This window comes from Ixodes scapularis, unplaced genomic scaffold, assembly GCF_016920785.2.
Source record: "Ixodes scapularis isolate PalLabHiFi unplaced genomic scaffold, ASM1692078v2 PGA_scaffold2__306_contigs__length_199485367, whole genome shotgun sequence".
Lineage (NCBI taxonomy): Eukaryota > Metazoa > Arthropoda > Arachnida > Ixodida > Ixodidae > Ixodes > Ixodes scapularis.
Genome location: NW_024609857.1, coordinates 179,057,649 through 179,074,386, shown reverse-complemented (window position 1 = coordinate 179,074,386; position 16,738 = coordinate 179,057,649). Strand labels below are relative to the sequence as shown.

Sequence of the window (16,738 nt, the reverse complement as noted above, 5' to 3'; positions counted from 1 at the left end):
CCCACGGACTGCTTCTGCCCGTATTGGCAGAAGCAGTCCGTATTCTGTTCCTGTTCAAATCAGACTGATGAATTTCGCGAAGCACTCACCTGCGCTGCAATAAATCTATCGAGTGCTAAAAAAAACGATCAACTCGGAATGTGGCTGCAGATATTAAATGCACAAACTGGAGGATTCTGCCCGATTCTCTTCGCAGAATCGACATCCAGATCTCACACACTGTGAACTTTTATCTGCTTTGCTATCTTCCTTTTGTATTTACTAATATAGTCACCCCAGGATGCACTACAGACGCTGTAAGTGTTGCCATGGGTGAGGATGTTCCGCCAACACGCAACTACACGCGATGGGCTATCACTTCGTTTGTTTATGCCCGATGTGCACGTGCTGTCCTAGATAACGGTCACAAGACACCGCGACCTCCCAAAAGCATGACAGGAGAGAGGAAGAAAGAAATACGATGAGTTATTACCATTTTCTTTGAAGCAACGTAAAGAGTAAGTCTAAGCATGTGGCAATCAGTTCTTCTGAATAATAAAGTCCACCAGGAGAAAACAGGCAATAATTGCGTGTGATTTGCGGTCCATGCCGCCTCAGGTTCCCTAAAGCGTCTCTTTAGGTTCACGAGGGAGCCACCGCCTCATTCTGAGGTTTGCTGCATTTCTGATTTAGCGCTGATTAGGTCGGAGCCGCTACTATTGCGCTCGTCGCTTTTAGGACTCGCTGCAATTCGATTTTGACCCCTGTGTTGGCTCCTGGGGACGAAATCACAGGGTGTCCCCGAAATATATTTACAATGTTATTTTTACCGCTAATGTGCTTCGACAAACACTCATTATCCGCCCAAAGATAGCGCTATATGTCCGCCCCGGATGCCGAAGTTTCAGCCCTAACCGGTATCTTATTCAAAATTTATGTGATTTTCTGAAAATATTAATGGGAAAATGAGGTCCATTTTTGCCCATTTTTGGTTTCTGGCGCCATAGAGCTCCATGAATTCGAGAGATTCTTCGGCCCCCATTTTCCCGTTGAAATTTTCAGAAAATCACGTATAACTTTTGGATGACGTATACGTTCGGGCTGAACCTTTGGCATTTAGTTCGGGCATCTAACGCTACCTTCGGGCGAAGAATGAACGTTTAGCGATGCGTAGTTTAATATGTGGTGAAAAACACCCTGTAAATATTTTTCGGGGACACGCCGTATATTGACAACGGTGTTGCTTAGCGCCTGTGCCGCCAGCGAGTCAAAGCGACAGCACGTCCCTCTACAAACTGCGTGCACATGGAGACAGGGTTACAACGAATGCCCTTCGAACCTCGTGACTCTGAAATTGGTTTTATGGGTTCCCGTGTGGGTCTTTAGGCTTAGCGGCTTTGCTTCGCTTTCCGATCTGACACGTCAAACGACGCAAGGTGAGAAAACAACTCCCGCATCGGTAGACCGCCATCCTATAAATACACCGACAACGTGATTATCGACTGTTTTGCCCTGGTTAATTCAGGCCTAGTATTATCTGCCGCTTCAAGAAGAGCTCTCTGCCACGTACCTAAACTAGGGCAATCAAAAAGCCGGAGATGGACTTACTCCACATGGGCTTTCGAATTCTCCTCCCGGAAAGCTGCGGCCGTGAGGCGGCGTCAGTCAGTTCGTGCATTCCCTATTTGCCCCATTCCGAGCTGAGGAATTTTCTCGCACTCGTTGGAATTATTGCAATGCATGTGAGGGCTTCAAGGAATTCGCCAGTCTGGTTTAAAGTGGGCCGAAAAAACGGACTTCTCAAGAGAGAAAAGAGTCAAAGTACAGGCTAGCTGGTGGAAGTCAACCATTTCGTCGTTTACCCTGAGACTGGGGGGATTTTTAGAAGAGCAGAAGTAACAGAAAAACCAGACAGGTCTCAAACTCAGCTACAAGTTTATTTTAACAACCTCCTCTTATATAGTTCGTTCTCGTCGTCATCAACCAATCACATACGACTTGTCCTCTGCACCGTGACGGTGCAGAGGACAAGTCGTATGTGATTGGTTGATGACGACAAGAACGAACTATATAAGAGGAGGTTGTTGAAATAAACTTGTAGCTGAGTTTGAGACCTGTCTGTTTTTTCGGTTACTTCTGCTCTTCTAAAACAAAATCCAGTCTCAGGGTAAACGACGAAATGGTTCTCAAGAGAGCCGGCCGCCAACGGGGGTGTTCTAGTGCACTCGATATGATTACTCATTTTGTTTTCTTGCATATTCAATTTTTTAAATTATATTAGATAAAATTATTACAAATATATACATATATTTTTTATCTTAAAGGAAGTCTTAGTGAAAGTCTACCACTGAAGTCACAGGTTTACCTTGGCCAGCCGGACCTTCATGAATAGCAGTTTAACAAGCTTGGTGGCTCAATCATTGCCACCTCATCACGAATATAGATATATAAATATTTGCATATATTTTGTACCGCTGTTCTTACTTTTCTACGACTTTCTGTAAAAAAAAGTAGTCGTAGCGATTACAAGTGGAAAAATTTCGTCTAAGGCTCCTAGAACTGGTAAATTTAAATGAGAAAACTAGGCTACTGGTTCAATAAATGCGAAGAACGAGCAGCGCGGGTATTGTTTCAATTAGTAGAATACATCAGTTTGAGCCCAATACCCGAATAGAGCGCATTACTATATCTAGTTATACGATACACGGAATCAAAAGATACTCCCATCTTTGGCATTGGGCATAAATGCAGTCGTGGAAGGTACATTTTGCAGGGCCGTAACTTTGAAGGAAACAAAATGATGCAACAATTTTTTTATAAGTAAACAGAATTATATGGTGGAGAATTATCACTATAAAATTTCAATAAAAGATTTACGATAGTTGTTTTTTTTTTATTTACTTTTTGAAGTTCTTTACCTTTCTACTTCAAAACAAGCTTCGAGCGACATATTTTTTTTTTAATAAGGGAAGTATTTATATATTCTTCGAAATAACTTATTAATAAGCATTTATGGCCTAAATGTTAAAGTTGTAGCTCGTCAATTTTATTTAGATAACGGTACGGAAATCGGGTGTCAAAATGACAAAGTATATACTTTGCGCATTTTTGACGCAAAGTATATACTCACCACAACGCTGTACAAATCTAAATCAATAGTTCCCGTGTATTATTATGAGCGGAAAGTATTTGATATTTCTCATATTTGTAGTTTGCGTAGTATATATATCACCAAACTTGACATTAACGAAAAGTTCAAAAGTCGAATGGGCCTTTGGCCCACTCAGTTTCTTTTTTTAATTTTTTTATTACTTTTCTTTACCCATGTTGTGCAGGGAAAGTAATAAAAATCGTCCCGCCTTTCCACTCTCGTGAAGAAGGAAGACCAGCGGAGCTGTACTCGATACACCTTGTGCTTCTTATTCGCCGTCGTCCGTTTTTCGCGCTGTTTCCTACGATGAATTCCCACCAACGCGCCCAACTATCCATTCTTCTATTATAGATGGAAAGGTGGCCGCCATCTACGAGCGACGGCGGCAACCATACTGGTTGTGTTCTTGCCGCCGTCGCTTGTAGATGGCGGTAGCTGTCCAGGTAGGTTTGTGTCGACATACACAAACACGACCCTGGGAAATCTAGCCCTTAACAACTCCACTGTAAAACGTTAGTGAACAAATACGGATAATTAGCGCTGTTATTGTGTATAGGCAACACTTTACTATAATGTACGCCTATTTTAATCCGGAACCTCCTGCGTGTTCATAAGTGAAAAGTAGCCTAATGTATTGCTTAAAATGCAGAGGCATTACGTAAAGGTTCTACGTGTATTTGTTCTAACTATTTAGAATAAACGACGTCTGTTGGAAAAAGACCCCGAAGCCCGATGTTTCCTCCAATTGGAGCCTTCCAGCGACATACTTCGAAGCAGAAAACTACTGTTCTACTCGACATTCACATAGGGTTTTCAAATGTCCTGTGAGTACAAGCCCACCCTGGCAGGCATATATATCTTACAAAGGGACTTAAATATTAGAACCAATAAATTTCTAAATATTTGACATTGCAGGAAGGAAATCCAAATCACGTTGCGAACGCTACTGAATGTTTCATGGGCTGTTGCGTAAACAATACCGTGGATGCTAGGGGTTTCCAATACGAGTTGCCGGATGGCACTCCATGTGGAGACAACAAGGTATGTGTGTCGGCACCTGAATGGTTTTACTAAAATCTAAAACCGTTAGTCGGTTACGAACGTAGATTAGAGAATATTTATAAACGTATGAGTGCCCGTCAAGGCTTTTGAATACGTAGACCCATGGTTATAAAAGTTAATAGGAATGACTCCAAAAAAGGGTGTAATCATTAAACCCCTTGTCACATATAACACACCCCAATACTTCAGCTCGACGTATAGCGTACTGACGTGGAACTGACGGCCCCAACTTTTACGAGAGGCTTGACGATGGTGCGATATAACATATTAAGCAGCTAAATCACGTATCAAAAACTACAACAAAAAACATACTAATGTTTCGCGGAAGGGTCAAGACATTCCCGATTACTCTTTCTTGCAATCAGACACGCATACATTTTTTTTTTTATTAAATTGTACATCTCGGCTATCAAGCCGCCCTTGAAAGTTGGTACCGCCAGCTTCACGTCAGTGCGCGGTACGTCGAACTGAAGTTTTGGGGTGTATTACATGTGACAAGTGGTGTAAGAATATACACCTTTTTTTGTGTGCGCTTATATTAACCATGGTACTTAGAATTGAAGGAAAGTTATTTCTCCTAAGATAGTTTGCACTGAACGTGTGAGGGCTTGAGACCACGATATCATGATTGCCATTCGTTGCACATGACCTGCAGCAGGGTTTTCTTCTCTATAATTTAGGAATAAATACAAACAAGATCTGCGAGAGTTAAGTTTTGCATAATTATTCACGAGACAATAATAAATCAGTATATGTTTCATGCAAAAATCGTTCACAATGATTCTTACTGGTCGTCTTAAAAAGGTTAAATTGTCAACAGGTCTAGGCAGTATTATCGTAAAGTTTCAGGGAGACAGACGAATTGTCTCAGTCTGATTGGAGTTAGTACAAGCCTGAGTTTGTTTAGGGCACCATTAAAAGTTTCGGAACTATCACATAGTTTGGTTTCAGTGCTGGCAAAAGGGGGGGCGCCAGGGGTTGTCTTTGTAGGTTGCTTCGTGTGCACGATCACTCGAGCGTAGAAAAACGAGTTAAAAACCACGCGCTCGTGCGCTTAATTTTGTCAGGTTTGAAGGCAAGTTGTGAAATAAAGTATGAGTACTTTACCAAGAGAATAACTGTGACTGATTCATTATACTTACGCGTTCAAACACTCTAACAAGCGAATAGTGTTATACTTTTCAATTGCTGTAATGTAGATTTCTACATAGTTTAAAAAAAAATACAAAGCATTGTGACTGGCGTCGCGTTTCGGAGTGTGAGGAGCCGTCCTCGGATACAAAGGGCACAACGCGCCAGCTATGGCTACGCACTGGCGGCACCTCCGATTATCAACACGATGCCCGCCGTTTCTTCCCTTGCAGCTGAAAAGATGGACAAGGGGAAGCGGCACTAAACTCCGTTCTTTCTTTGGGCCTAATCGTGTTAGCTATCGTCGCCGAAGAGTTCAACTTCAAAAATGGTTTTCTCGCTTTCCACAAAAATCACTTTGGTTAAACTTTCAGAATCAAAATATAATCGATGGTTCTTCCAAATGCACCATGTTTCGAATTTTTACTTGGACCACCTCAGGTTGAAATAAACGAGTGTTTACGCGTCAAAACACACTTCTTGCCAACTTCAGGATTTTTTTTTACTGCGTGATATTTAGTTGAGTGGTTCAAAGGTTTTTTGTAGATTATATACCTGCAGGGCAGCCGGTAAAAAGTTATATTATGTCCCCGGAGCAATTAGATGTTTTAATAAAATAACAAAAATGTTAAAATTATAAAACCAATTTGTGTTTTTTTTTATATTTAAATTCAAGAAAACTGCACAAGCCCAACCACATTGCAAGTCGAAAGCCGTGCAGATTTAAGAAAAAATATTGTTGGCTGTTTCATAAAAAAATCTGATTTTTCATAAATTATAGAGTGATACTTAGTTTCACGCCATTTTTAAAATTCAAACCGCGCTCACGCCATCAAAAAAAATGTTTTGTTGAAATATTTTAGGGCGTGGCTACGAACAATGCGGCAAAAAGCCATGCATTTTTTTTTAGAAATCGAAGGTGGTCAAGCGCAACGACTGGGACGTTTGACATGGAATCCCCTATATATGATCCGCATACACATTTTGCTAAATAGATCACATTAGTATAGGATGTGCGCCAGGAATGTAGTCAAAATAAATAAAAATAGGCACGGCTGCAGCTAATAGCCAGTTCAGAGCCGATTGCCACAAAATGAGATTTTAATCAAAACAAAAAAAAAACAAATATAATCGAGTCTTAGTTTCTTCGAGACTGGTTGCCAATTTGGTGAAACCTGTTATAAGTATAAAAACTATGTGTTCCTGGTTTGTCAATGTCGTATTTGACGTTAGATATTTGGGCAACGTAAAGTTAATCTACCAAAGATTATGGCTGCATGCTTACACGCTGTAGATGGCATTGGCTCGTACGACGTAAGAACGCCTACCTAGGGTATCTGACGTGCATCACACAAAGCTTGATACACGAACTCGCGCCGATGTTCATCCATGCTCAAGCGGGTAAAGGGGGAAGGGTTGGGGGGGGGGGGGGGGCGGTGAGAGAGAATTTTGCAGCACGAGCTATCGCTTGCTCCGAGCTGCAGTTGGGTAACACTCTCGGCTTTTTTTCTGCACAAAGTAAATAAGCTGTTATACCGGAGAAAAGGTAAAGTGTGTAAATATACAAACTAACATCGGGTGTTACTTTCCAGCATTATATCATAGAATCCCGGAAAATGCTAATCCTAAGTTTTTCTGCATAGTTTATTCCTCTTTGAAAGCGCAAGAAGTCTAACCAGCTTGATTGGCCCTCTACCCACGTCAGCATTCTTAGTGTTGCAGAAAGAAAAGTGATTACCCAGCCGAGCTGGTGAGCAGTTGTCCGCAAAAAGCTGGAGACGAGGGAACAAGGAAAAGGTGCCAAACACAACACCGTCTTTAATTGAAAATGGTGTTGCGTTTCTCTACTTCTTTTTGTCCCGTCGTCTCCGTGGGTGTTCAGCGTGGTTTCCAGGGTGAAGCTTAATTCATGCTTCAAAAACCTTTGATAGGAACAAATATGAAATGACGACCTTTATACGGAGAGTTTTGCTTTGCTTTTACAGTCCTATCGACAATAAAACAGACGTCCACAAAACAAAATACGAGTGTAATCGAAGCTTGTACGCATAATTTGCAATGGGGCTTTATTAAAAATTCCATCAAGATACGTAATTTGGGACACTGAATGCCAGTCAGCAGCCTTGGTGGAACTTGATGGACCATCAGACGTCATCTGATGGTCCATCAGATGACGTCTGACTGCCACTGCCAAGGGAATTTCATCAACAAGGGCAGCATTTATATAAGAGTAAAGCTATACGCACTCATAAATATTGCCAAATGCCTCGATAGAACAAAATGTTCGAAAAAAAGAAAAGAAAAAAAAGCAGGATTACCGCGGATCGAACCCGCGCCCACTTGCGTACAAATCGGACACCTTAACCCCTATGCTATGCCATCTTTTTTTTTTTTTTTTTTTTTTTTTTTTTTTTTCTTTATTGCGCACAAGTCGCACATCACATATTAAAAAACCATGTACTCCGACCTGGAGCCGTCCGTAGGATTAAAATTCCTTCATTCCTGTTAGTTCTTCTAACAGGTTAAACCACTCTGGCGGGGTTTCAAAACGTTCAACAACGCTCTTCACTTGGACAACAAGTTCGACAAAAAACAGGCGGGCCGACTTAGGGTGCTGCTCTGCGTGGCGCACCGCCATGCGAGACTTCCAAAGGCTATGCAATCCTAATACCATAAACATATCATAGGGTACGCTTTGATGCTTTTCCACCGGGAGGAAGCGAATTGAAAAAGGATTGACCTGTAAATCCTTTTTCAAAGTCCGCTGCAAAACGTCCCAGAAGAACACTGCATCCCAGCAATACAAGAATGCATGTTCAATCGTCTCCGGTTGTTTGCAAAGTAGACAATTTACACTCCATGGGACGTAAATGCCTCGTCTATCGAGCCATACCTTCACAGGCAACGTTTCACTATGGAGGCGGAAGAAAAAGGTTTTGACACAAGGCGGGACGCACATTTTCTTTACCCGGGCAAGAACATCTTGTCCCGGACACGAAACATAAGGAAGTCTATACAACGGAGCAGGGAATAACAACTCGAGGAGGTCGCGCGTCAACTTTTTGCGCGATGCTGTTGATAAATATTCCCGTGAAAATCTTACGTCCAAAAAATGAAAGGCTTCTATAACTTCCTTTATAAACCCAACTGGTTTGGCTGGGGGCCCCGAGTCTGACGCGACAAAAAAGGACGGTAGGGCGTCCCTGAGCCTTGTCTGAAACATCGTTCGTAAAAGGGGGTGTCGCTGATCACGCAGAAAAAGAAACCGCGACACAGTTTGACGAATAAAAAGATGCGACAGTCCAACCCCTCCCTTGGACACACGACGAAACAGATTGTCCCGACACATCGGCTCGCTTGATGACAACCAGATAAATAGTGCGAACACGCGGTGCATCTTCTGGATATAGATTCTGGGGCAGCATAGCACCTGTAAGACATACCAAATCTTCGCGGTCAGGAAGATGTTACACACGGTTGCTCGCGTAAAAATAGACAGGTCACGATTACGCCATGAGGCGGTGCGTTTCTTTATGTCCTCAACGGCATTTTCCCAGTAAGGCTTTGTTTTCCTCAGGTGCTGTAGTGGGACTCCCAGATACTTGCACGGGGTGCACTGCCATCGAACACCTTCGTACAAAGCTGGTGTTGTAGCCCAAGTACCGTGCCAAACGCCGGAGCACTTATCGAGGTTCACTACGGCACCCGTGGAGGCGCAAAATGACTGTGTCAGTTTTAAAACTTCCTCTACGCTTCTTTTGTCACTACAAAATACGGCAATATCATCTGCGTAAGACAACACTTTTGTCTCAACTGAGTCCATTCTAAAACCGTGCACTTTTTCACTTTGAATAACACTCAGACAAAAGGGCTCTAAGTACAACGCAAACAACAACGGTGACATGGGACACCCCTGTCTCACGGAGGAAGATACAGGTATTTTAGGGGTCAGAGAATTATTGATAACTAATTGTGTAACACACCCAGCGTACGACATGCGTGCTCCCTCCAGAAGAACTGCCCCTACATTACCGCGTTCTAGCACTTTCCAGAGCACCTCGTGTCGGACACGATCAAAGGCCTTCTGTAAGTCTATCTGCAGCATCGCCACTTGGCCTCCTTCGTTGCTAACAGTGTCTAAAATTGTTCGTGCGACATGTATGTTTGTTTGGATACACCTTCCCCGTATGCCACATGTTTGGTGTTCACCTACTAAATTACATATGACTTGCTGGAGTCTCTTAGTTAAAACCCGTGCAAAAATTTTATAATCGACGTTGCATAAAGTGATCGGTCGGTACTCACTTACGCGCCTTGCCGCATTCGCGTCAGTGCCTTTCGGTATAAGCACAGTATACGTTTTCAGAAAGGAAGGTGGTAATGCTTTGAATTCATACGCCTCGCGAAAGACTTCCAGAAAAAAAGGGGCTACTAAATCTTTGAACTTTTGATAAAATTCGGCACTTATGCCGTCAGGTCCGGGCGTTTTATGCGCCGGCAAACCATCTATTGCGCGTTCTATTTCTCCGAGCGTAATTGGTTCCTCCAACCACTCTTTTTCTTCATCTGTAAGCTGTGGTGTTCCTTGGAGTAAGCTGTCAATCTCATCCGTGTTAATCTGCTGCTGGCAGCCTCCAAATAGCTGTTTATAATATTCAAGAAAGGCATTCTCTATAAACGTTTTGTCACCACTTATAGTACCATTGTGACTAATCATCGTGATTTCCTTATCTTGCGCGTACTTTCTTTCTTCGGCCAGGGCACGTCGAGTGGGCTGCTCGCCCAACAGAAACTTATCTGCTCTAGCTCGCACGATCGCACCGCGATAACGCTCTTGGTGTAAGTTATCTAACTGGCTTCTCACTTTTTTTATTTCTGCCACGTTCGTGCACGGGTTTTTATCTTCTTTTTCAAAAAGTTCACGCCAATACTTCTGCAATTCTTTCTCCTTCTTTTTTGACACGTACTTTAAGTAGGAAGACCTTTCAATTGCCGTTTGTTTGACCTCTTCTTTAAAATATTCCCATTTTTCAAGGAAGGATGTTTCTTTTCCGGAGGCAATTTTCTTTAGCGTCTCTATTGCGCTCTCAACAAAAACAGCGTCGTCTAGCAACCGGTTGTTCATTTTCCACAAGTCCCAACTAAATTTGTTCTTAGGCTGCTTGTTGTTTCCCAGAGTCACAGTGACTAAGCAATGATCTGTGAAAAAAAGGGGCTTCACGACGTAGCCTGATACATTGGTGATTACTTCGGCCGACATGTAGATTCGATCTAGACGCGCGTTAGATGACCTTTGAAAATGAGTAAAACGGAGAGTGTCGCGATTGGCCCTCGAGCGCGCTACGTCTTCCAGATCGTGTTCTTGCAACATTTCGGTTAGTAATTCTACGCTGCTATCTCGGTACGACACGCCTGAACTTCGATCAGCCTGACTGCATACGCAATTGAAGTCTCCCAAAAGAACCACTATTCTGTCGCACTGCATGTACGAGCTTAGAAACTGAAAGAACAATACTCTCTCGTTCGCTCTGTTGGGCGCATAGATGCACATGACTCGCCAGTCACGGTTAAATAAAGTGAAGTCGCACAAAACAAAGCGCCCCAGCTCATCAACGACGACATTCAAGTCTCGCAGTGGCACTGACTTTGCCAAAAACAAAAAACAGCCTGCCGACATCCCATTCGAGTGACTGACGCACACCTCGTAACGGCTCAAGAAAGGCCGCAGCGCTTGTTCTATTTCGTCGTCGGAGGCCATTTTTGTCTCCTGGAGCGCTAGAAAATCAATTTTCTCTTCAGCCAGTAGTCGCTGCAGCTGGTATTGTTTCTTCCGTGCGTTTAAGCCACGTACGTTTAAAGTCGCGAATCGTACGGACTCGTTAAATAAGAAACTGCTCGAGTCGTTGAGCATTGAAATTAAATCGAATAGAAAGGAACGCTACCCAACTGAGCCTCATCCTGTATCCGGAGACTTAAAACACCGGGGTGATTGTGGAAACTCACAGCGAGTCTTCTTTGCGACGGTCTTCCGTCGAAAAACGCGGTTTCACTGCACGACTCTTTTTGGGTGCAGTCCCATGAGTAGCAGTCCCGCTGGCTGGTTCTGGTGCAACAGCCGGTCGCTTCCCGGTCAGACTTGAGTCCATGTCGACGTCTTTGCTGTCGTCCGCTCCTCCGTTGCTGTCGTCGTGTTCAGGATGGCCTACCGTCGTTGCCGCACGTTCACGATACGCTTTCTGACCGTCGAGCTGCTCCTTCGTTCCCTCACCGGTCAAGACTTGCACCTGCACCGTCGCCTCAGGATCCTGTGATGGAGTCGCTGCGTCAGGGTCCCCGTCGTCGTTGGGTTTCGACGCTCCGCTTGGTTCCGTCCGTGTCAGGGTGGCGGGCGGTGACCCTCCTACGGCTTCCTCGGCTTCAGCGTCGTCCATGACGTAGTCGGAATTGTCCTCCGACTTGCGGTCTCGGGCGATAGAAGCGTACGTCTTAACACAGTCGTCCGTCTCGTGGCCGTACCGGTGACAGTCTGTACAGCGCGGGACGCGGCAGTCTCGTCGGATGTGCCCCTTCCGCCTGCATCTAAGACACAGCGGGGCCCGTCCTGGTACGACAACAAGGACGTTGCATCCTTCCAGACGGATTTCATGGGGGAGGCTGTCGGTGGTGTAGCCTTCCTTGAGGGTCAGGCGTACAGACCGGGTGTTCGACTCGACAGCCTCGAAACCCTTCTCCCGGAAGAAGTCTCTGGTTATGTCAGACACCTTGCCATACCGCTCCATCTCTTTCTTTACTTGGCAGTTCGGTACGTCGTAAGGCACCCAATGCAGCTTGAGTTTGACCGCCGCGTTGGCGGGGTCCAGCACGAGGCAACGCCCCCCTTTCACGGTCAACTCTTTTGCATCCACTAACCTTTGCTTCGCTTGGAGCGTGTGCAGTCGGAGCATCCACACGTGATTCATTTGGTGCGGCCCCGCCGACGCCAGGTCTTTCAGCACCTCCAGCCGCCGCAGTTCGTCGCGAAAGTCTTGGATCCGGTATGGCCGGCCTTTCACATCGCAGTGAAGAATAACAGAGTTGGTGGCAACGTATCCAGTAGGCAGAGTGGGCAGGATGATCTTGTATTCCTCCAGGTTTCCAGAAACAGATGTACCACGGCCTGACACGGCCGTTTTTGCCGCTCCGACGGAGCACATGATAACACGTCCGTCGCGCTCGGCAGCCGGAAGTGGAAATCCCCCTATGCTATGCCATCGCTCAGGGAACTCGATTTGACCATTCGTTTTATACGAGTTTAGCGGAGCGCGTATAACTATTTCCGTCCGAAGTGCACTCCGGAGTGCGTATAGCTTTACTCTTTATATAGAACTCAAATTCCGATGTGGCAATCTTGAATGGCTATGAAACGGTTCACAAGCCGGGGTGGCCATCTTGCATGGCTGTGAAACGGTTCACAAATCCTTAAAATTAGTGTAATTCATAACATCAAAAATCAGGAAAAGTGTGTACCCGTCCCTCGTTTTTTTCCCCTTTTGAAATTTGCGTTTTTCGGGCAAAAGAACATTCGTTTACAAACGGGACCACATGCACCGTAAGCATGTTTCAAAGAAATGCCCTCGATATCTGAACCTTTCGGAACGACAGTATACACTTTAATTCACAAAACCTATGCGACTCCGTTGAAGCTAGAGAGCAAGCATGCACGCTACGACAGACAGCCCTGGCTTCCACGGACGAACGCGAGCAGCCCCGACACAGCGGTAAGGCCAATAGCCCATGCCAGATAGAAAGGTATAGACTTTCTAGCCGAAACCTCTCGGACTGAGTCAGGAGCATTTTAGTATTGCAGCGCGAGATTCCGACAATGAGCGCATCGCTCTAAAGAATGCTTCGGCTGCATATGCAATTAAGCCCTCAGCATGTTATGCAAAGCACTCGTACGTCACTCGCCGTACTTTAGTTCTACTCACCTGCCATGTAGAGTACTTTCGCGTTGTAGAACGATCCTTTTGTTCGCGCGTCTCCGGCCCCGTAGACCTGGTACACCTTGTCGTCTTCAACTACACAAATAAGTCCCTTACATTGGAACTCACAACAGGCTGCGTCTTGTCGAGTAGAAATTCTACTAAAACATAAGACATTGTAGAGCTCGGGCACGATCGACAGGTTCGAGCAAGCGGGCAAACAAAACGAGTCGAGAGCGATCGTTCATGGAAGCTCGGCGAAGCCTCTATGGGCGAAGCGAAAGTGACGTGTTCGGCATTTCGGCGGGCTTCTGATCAAGGTTGTCGGTCGGTTGCGTGTCATATCTCTAACATCAGCGGTTTTATGGGCTCACGTCCCGAAATCATTTACTCGTGCATAGATTATTTTTTGTATTCATAGATTTGACGAAATAGTGGTATCCGAACGAACTTTACGTCCTTTGACCGTACGTCTGTCTGCACGTCAAAGCTTTTTGACGTACAGTCAGAGACAATTGATGTACAATCAGAATCGCCACCAATACATCTTGATGGCATTTCGCGGCGGCCGACTGCCACCAGGAAACCATCAGAAATCCGACAAGCGGAGTCTGACTGGAGTTAGACTGTCGGTCAGAGTAACTTGTTGGCCAATCAGACATGATTGACCTACAGTCAGGCACAGCCAGCGGTCCACTAGAAAACATTGACTGCCAAACAGGGTTACATTGATGGATTTTTCATTCCGGGAACCTTGCGCAAGCCCCGGATTCAGAGTGGTAGTCTACGTTTCGTTAATCCTTTTCAAATTTACCAGTTTCCAACCTGTGGCGCAAGGAAATTCTTTCTTAAAAACAGAATACATTCATTTTCAAAGCCAGAACTGACTAATAAAGTCGGATCTCCGTAACTGCAGCTTTACGGTAATTTCTTCAGTATTGCCTCTTCGCTTTTGCTAAAACCAAATTAATTAAGCACAGTTTACCTTTGCCATCAGTTTTACTAGTCTTATTTCCTACATGCTCCTAGGTTCCCACCAGTATTGGCATTCAATATATTTTCCTATTTTCAGAATTTAGAAGCTTTAAAAAAGTTCTCTACTCAATTTTTGCCGCGGCTGCGGCAAGCATGATTAAGCTGATCATCACACCAATTTTCTTTTTATTCGCTAAACAAACCATTGCGATTATGCTCGATGCGTCGTCTCTATAATTTGCGATCGGCGGTTCCAAAAAATGAATTTAGAACGAATACCGTTAGCATGTACTCGTAAAAAGGTTTACAGGTTTTCTGTTTCGTGAATATCGAAAGTATATTCTCAGCACTGATAATTCGAACACAACAAGCTGTGATGTGTGTGTGTTTTTTTTTTGTTTTTTTTTTTAAGTTAGAGGAGAGTACATCAAATACAGCCAATGCCCTGATCTTGGCTGTAGTGCTACTACGCGAGTTGTTAAGCACCTGGTTTATGGTGCAACTGGTTGCAAATAACCAAAGATACAAAGCGGTCCTCTTAAACATGACAGCTACGGCAACACACCATGAACGAGTGTATGGCGGGCCAAAAGAAAAAGTCTCACAATCGCGTGCGCGAGATTGGTCCACCATTCAACCTACAGGAGAGAGTATCATTGGCGAATCAATAGCAGTGTCACCCTGCACTCGTACGCAGCAAGCGCGAGTATGCGGTCGAAAGTGAAAGGACCAGTGCAGCTCACAGTAGCGTATATTTGTTCTGGCACTGCTGTCGACTCCAAGATGACGCTCCGCTGTCTAGGTGAAATCCCAGGACTAGTCTCGCTCGTTGGGCAATACGAAAGCCTCTCATACCTACGCCATTCAGCCCACAATCTTGACATGCTACAAAATCCCTGACTGAAATGAACGTGTATATTAAATATTAGTAGCTCGAGGTCAAAATATATTGTAGCTGTTATATTTTAGAGTACCAAATGTCGCTTTGCGCTATTTATATACAAATTGAAATTGCCAATGCCCGGTATTGGCGTCAGGAGTCTTCGGTGGCGCTCTGTTATGCTTGATGGTGACAGCGCAGGGAAAACCAATATCACACCAGACACTCAGGAAGACAAGCACACGCGCTCAACTTACAACTCTTGTGTATTCGACTGAAGTAGTCGAATAAGGTAGTCGAATACACAAGAGTTGACTGAAGTAGTCGAATAAAGTAGTCGAATACACAAGAGTTGTAAGTTCAGCGCGTGTGCTTGTCTTCTTGAGTGCCTGATGTGAGATTGGTTTTCCCTGCGCTGTCACCGTCAAGTATGGTTCACCAACTCGCCCAAGCCTCCACGCTTTCTTATGACTCATACCCGTGGCGTCCATTGGGAGACCAAAAGTTAGATGGCGTGAGTAAAACACTTGATGGAACCTTAGGTTCATCGGGTTCTAACACGAACACCATATATGTTGCGAGTTGCTCATGCACATCACCAGTACCAAAACTAAGACACATGAAAGAAGATCGCTGAGTGAAAAGACGTCAGTAATGTGCCAAAATGCTTATACTCACATGGGATATTTTTTGAAGAACACAGGAGGACAGCCATAATCACACCCTCAAAATTGCCCACATAACGCAGTCTCAAACGTTATTAAGAGGATTTGTTGCATCAAAAGCTCAGGAGCTCCTTGGTCAGAAGGCATGATGACTACAACAACGATTGCTGCTTCGCTCGTTTTAATATCATATCGCCATGTCACTTCTGTTTTCGGCTTTGCATTTTATATAGAGTATTTATAATTAACAATTTTGTTTTCAGATCTGCATTTATGCGATTTGTTCAGAATTTTCCGAGGAAAACAACGACTAGCAACATTCAACATAAAACGTTTCATGAAGAAACTTATTAGTCCCAATAAAAAATATTTCGTCGGGAAGAACGAAAAACATCCACAAAAAAATTCTCCTGTAACTGCTCTGAAAATTAATAAAAACAGCCCAAACGGAACAAGCTTCACATGCCGTGCTCATTTTATAAACAGAATTAGCCATCTGCTACACGAAATGTCCATATTATATTGCGCACAAAATCATGTCCGCTTCAAATTTTTCAAACACCTAGTGCTAAAAGTACGAGACTCACCGCCACGAGTAACCCCGCTACTTTAGCATGAAAGTTACAAATAAAAATTAACAAACTTGTCAAGATTTGAAAAAAATTTTGATGAAGAGACTTTGTGCCTGCTTAAGGTAACGAACAATTGGTGTTTAGTACGCGGTGCAGACGAACTCTCTCAACAATTTCAAGAGTTATTGCGTAGTTACTCAACGACCGACAATTTTTGGAGGTTCGCACACTCTCTCCCATTAAGCTGGTTTGTGGTTGAGTGCGATTGAGTGCGCTGTGCTCACTTGCACCCCCTTGCGACGGAAGAACGCTGGCACACTGACGCCATCTATCAGATAGACCTGGAAACGATTCTGATCTGC

The 16,738-nt window shown here is 44.2% G+C and overlaps 1 protein-coding gene across 1 annotated transcript in view; it reads left to right on the top strand.

Annotated features, from left to right (window-relative positions):
• The window catches only part of LOC121832971, a 59,267-nt gene extending 43,149 nt beyond the window's left edge, over positions 1 to 16,118 (top strand). Inside the window, exons 7-9 of the mRNA XM_042292123.1 lie at positions 3,825 to 3,954; positions 4,046 to 4,171; positions 16,068 to 16,118. Coding sequence (XP_042148057.1) covers positions 3,825 to 3,954; positions 4,046 to 4,171; positions 16,068 to 16,118 — 307 coding nt within the window. The remainder of the gene's footprint in view (positions 1 to 3,824; positions 3,955 to 4,045; positions 4,172 to 16,067) is intronic.
• The last annotated feature ends 620 nt before the right edge of the window (positions 16,119 to 16,738 follow it).